General features: G+C 34.4%; 1 protein-coding gene across 1 annotated transcript; it reads left to right on the top strand.

The window, feature by feature from the left end:
• Positions 1-600: 600 nt before the first annotated feature.
• LOC132938811 (uncharacterized) lies at positions 601-1166 on the top strand. The gene is made up of 2 exons (XM_061005820.1): positions 601-877; positions 928-1166. The coding sequence occupies exons 1-2, from the start codon at positions 601-603 to the stop codon at positions 1164-1166; spliced, it is 516 nt and encodes a 171-aa protein (XP_060861803.1).
• Positions 1167-3263: the final 2097 nt, after the last annotated feature.

The raw sequence follows: 3263 nt of genomic DNA, 5'->3' as shown, positions 1-3263 counted from the left end.
TTGTCTATATAGTTTAGTAGTTAAAGTAGCTTTGATAAAGGGTAAGAATATTTATTCATACATTTAGAGGGAATTGTTATAGGTTGTTAATGAGCGGGGCATCCGAGAGTGAACTAGAGTCCACTGTTATAGAGGGTGAGGATCTCGGGGGAACCAGTCAAACCTCCCTTCCCAAAACCCATAGACAAGTTTTCTTGTGAGATTTTCAGACCCAAACAACCGCAATTCCGAACGTATTGTAGCCGAAGTTGAATCTGACAATCTATTCGTGAGGACCGGAACGTCCGTTACAGAGACTACAAACCTCATACAAAACGTTTCTAACGCGTTAGAGGGAGCAGACTGACTCGTCGGAAGAACACAGAACATTCTTGATCAGACCTTTTACGAGAACAATATAGATACAGAGAACCAGTCACAATTGCTTAACGTGATATCATTAGGACAGCACATACCAGAGGGGACCGCCAGAACAACTACGTCAAACGAAGATAACAATCAAGGAACCAGCCAGAACATTTCCGGAGAAGACAGTTCGGGATCCGAAGCCATTAGTCATTAGTTTGGAAGCAGCATTAAGGTTACTTTCAAGTTCGTTTAATGGAGAAAACCAGGAGAAGATGGAAATCTTCTTGGAAAAGTGCAAATTTGCATTGGCCTAATAGTACCCATAGTACTAAACGGTTAACGTTTGAAGAAATGGTCACATTAACAAGTCGTATTGAAGCACTACTCAATTCTCGACCGATTACTCCATTGTCTGCTGATCCTAATGATTATCGTGCACTAACTTCAGGTCACTTTCTTATTGGTCATCCAATGGTTGAAATACCGGAAAAGGACGTACTTGACGACCTAAAAACTGTCTCAAACGTTGGTAACTCCTACGACAAATGTATCAATCACTCTGGAAAAGATGGTCAACAGAGTACTTATCATCGTTGCAACGACGCAAAAAATGGGTAGACAATCAACCAAACGTCAATGATGACGATTTAGTATTGATAAACATGCCGAATCAACCACCTATACACTGGAAACTTGGTCACATACAACAAGTTCATCCAGGTGCAGATGGCGTGGTCCGTGTAGCCACAGTGCGTACCGAACATGGAACCCTAACACGATCAATAGTCAAACTAGCCATCCTTCCTCCTGATAATTGATTACTTCTGTTCCTATTATTTTCCTGTTTACGTGGGTGAATTATTAGTATTATTAATTAGTATTTTATATTATTTCCGTATATTTGCATTTTATAATTATTACAGCAGTGTAACCGTTAGAAAAATGTGTATTGGATGAACCGTGAAAGGCGAGATGTTCAACGGGAAGAGAGGAAAACCAAAATAATTGAAAGCAACCTACCCTTTCAATTGGAGGAGTATGTTGCGTAGAGTCATATGCACGACGGCGTTACATAACGTAACGTACGTATATCGTCACCGTGATTCTACGCAACTGCAACCAGTCGTCGCACGGACAGTCTTTGTTGCACATCGTCACGACGTCGTCAATATTATATTCTTTATTCGCGTCACCGTACGCATTGTCACCTGTGAAAGTGACTATTGATTAGTACTACACGTCTTGTGTGCATATCCATATACTTTCCGTCAACATTGTCCATCATCATCACTTTCAACATTTCATTTCATCTCCACAACGATCCACCACTTTGGAGCTAGTGCCAGGCCATCGCGCATACGGTTGTCGTTAGTCGGCTATACGCCAAATTATTGTCAATGTAGTTATTTTATTATTGTATTCGCTACTATTTATTTATTATTACTGCATTTTATTATTTGCTCATTTTTATTATTATTATTGTTATATTACTAACATTATATATACGCGTAAGGTAATTATTCTTGTGTGCCTTTTGAAAATATTATTATTTATTCTATACGAAACGTTAGCGTTATTATTATTATAAGCACCTCTATCAAAACCTCAGTGGGACTCTATAAGGCTCACCATCACCGGTAAAATTATATTCATCGCGTGGCCAACGTTTTACTAGCGAGACTTGGTACGCATCAATCATCGACCAAATGATTTATTATTATCACAGAATACTCTATACTCTGATATCAGCTGGCGAACTATTTTTTTTATCATTGTGTAGCTATCAAGTATCAACTACAACTTTACACATACTACATAGTATTCTTATTAGTTATTACCTACATTTAACTTATACATATTATATTATTTTTATAATGAGTGAAAATAATAAAACTGTAACAATCCATGATTTCTTTCAAAAGAGTACTGTTAGAACTGATATTGCTAAGGGTAAGTAAATTATATTAATATATACAACTAACAGTAAGATTTAGTGAGATCAAGTAAGATGAAAGGTTCGATACGATATTGATTTAGTATTTAATTACTGTAATAAATCAAAACTGTTATTTATCATTTAGACAACACCATATTATCTAAAGACGATGATAACAGACAACACACTGTTAATAACAACGTGTTACCCAGTACCTCTACTTCAAAGATAGTCAATCCTGATATTTCATACAACCCAGCAACATCTGAAGAAGGTATCATATTGATGTTTATTTTATATATTTGGTTGTTATTGAAAAACTCTATGTTTTATTTCAAATTACCTTATTCATATTTTGTATTAACCTAATCTATATATTTGTCTGTATTACATGTTATATTGATCTATGTTATTGAAAAAAATTTGTATGTTTCATTTAAAATTGTCTATTTATATTTTGTATTAACCTAATCTATATGTGTTGTTCTATGTGTTCATTTAGTAATGAATTTTAATAGTTAGTATGTTTGCAAGTAAATGAATGGTATATTTTAACTGTTAAATATTAATACTAGTGTTAAAATGTTTTACATGTTTGAATATCCTAAACTATGTTATTATGATTATTGACATTTAGATATTTTAAAATATATCACTTAACAAAAATATTATATTTTGCATTTCAAATTACCTATTTATAAAAAAAAATTACTTTTGAACAAAGGTTGTGACAAATATGATTACTTACATCCTGATGATCCTAAAACAAGTATCCCAAAGAATCAAATTTAATTTAAAGAACGGGGTTTAAAAATGTTCCCAAGGACAACATTTGGCAATGTTAATAAGCAACGCAGTTTTCAGCTTTCTTGGTATAATTTTTTTCCTTGGCTAGAATATAGTCCAAAAGTAGACCTAGCATTTTGTTTTCCTTGTCGAATGTTTAGTGGTGCCACAGGACTTAACACTAGCCGGAGTG

The sequence above is a fragment of the Metopolophium dirhodum genome, chromosome 2 (assembly GCF_019925205.1).
Source record: "Metopolophium dirhodum isolate CAU chromosome 2, ASM1992520v1, whole genome shotgun sequence".
Taxonomy (NCBI): domain Eukaryota; kingdom Metazoa; phylum Arthropoda; class Insecta; order Hemiptera; family Aphididae; genus Metopolophium; species Metopolophium dirhodum.
This window is presented reverse-complemented; position numbering and strand designations above follow the sequence as displayed.

Excerpts from the sequence above, each read along its gene's own strand:
- LOC132938811 (XM_061005820.1), top strand. The coding sequence starts at position 601 with ATGGAGAAAACCAGGAGAAGATGGAAATCTTCTTGGAAAAGTGCAAAT. Across the intron at positions 878-927 it reads AAAAACTGTCTCAAACGTTG|AGTACTTATCATCGTTGCAA; the intron begins GTAACTCCTACG and ends GATGGTCAACAG.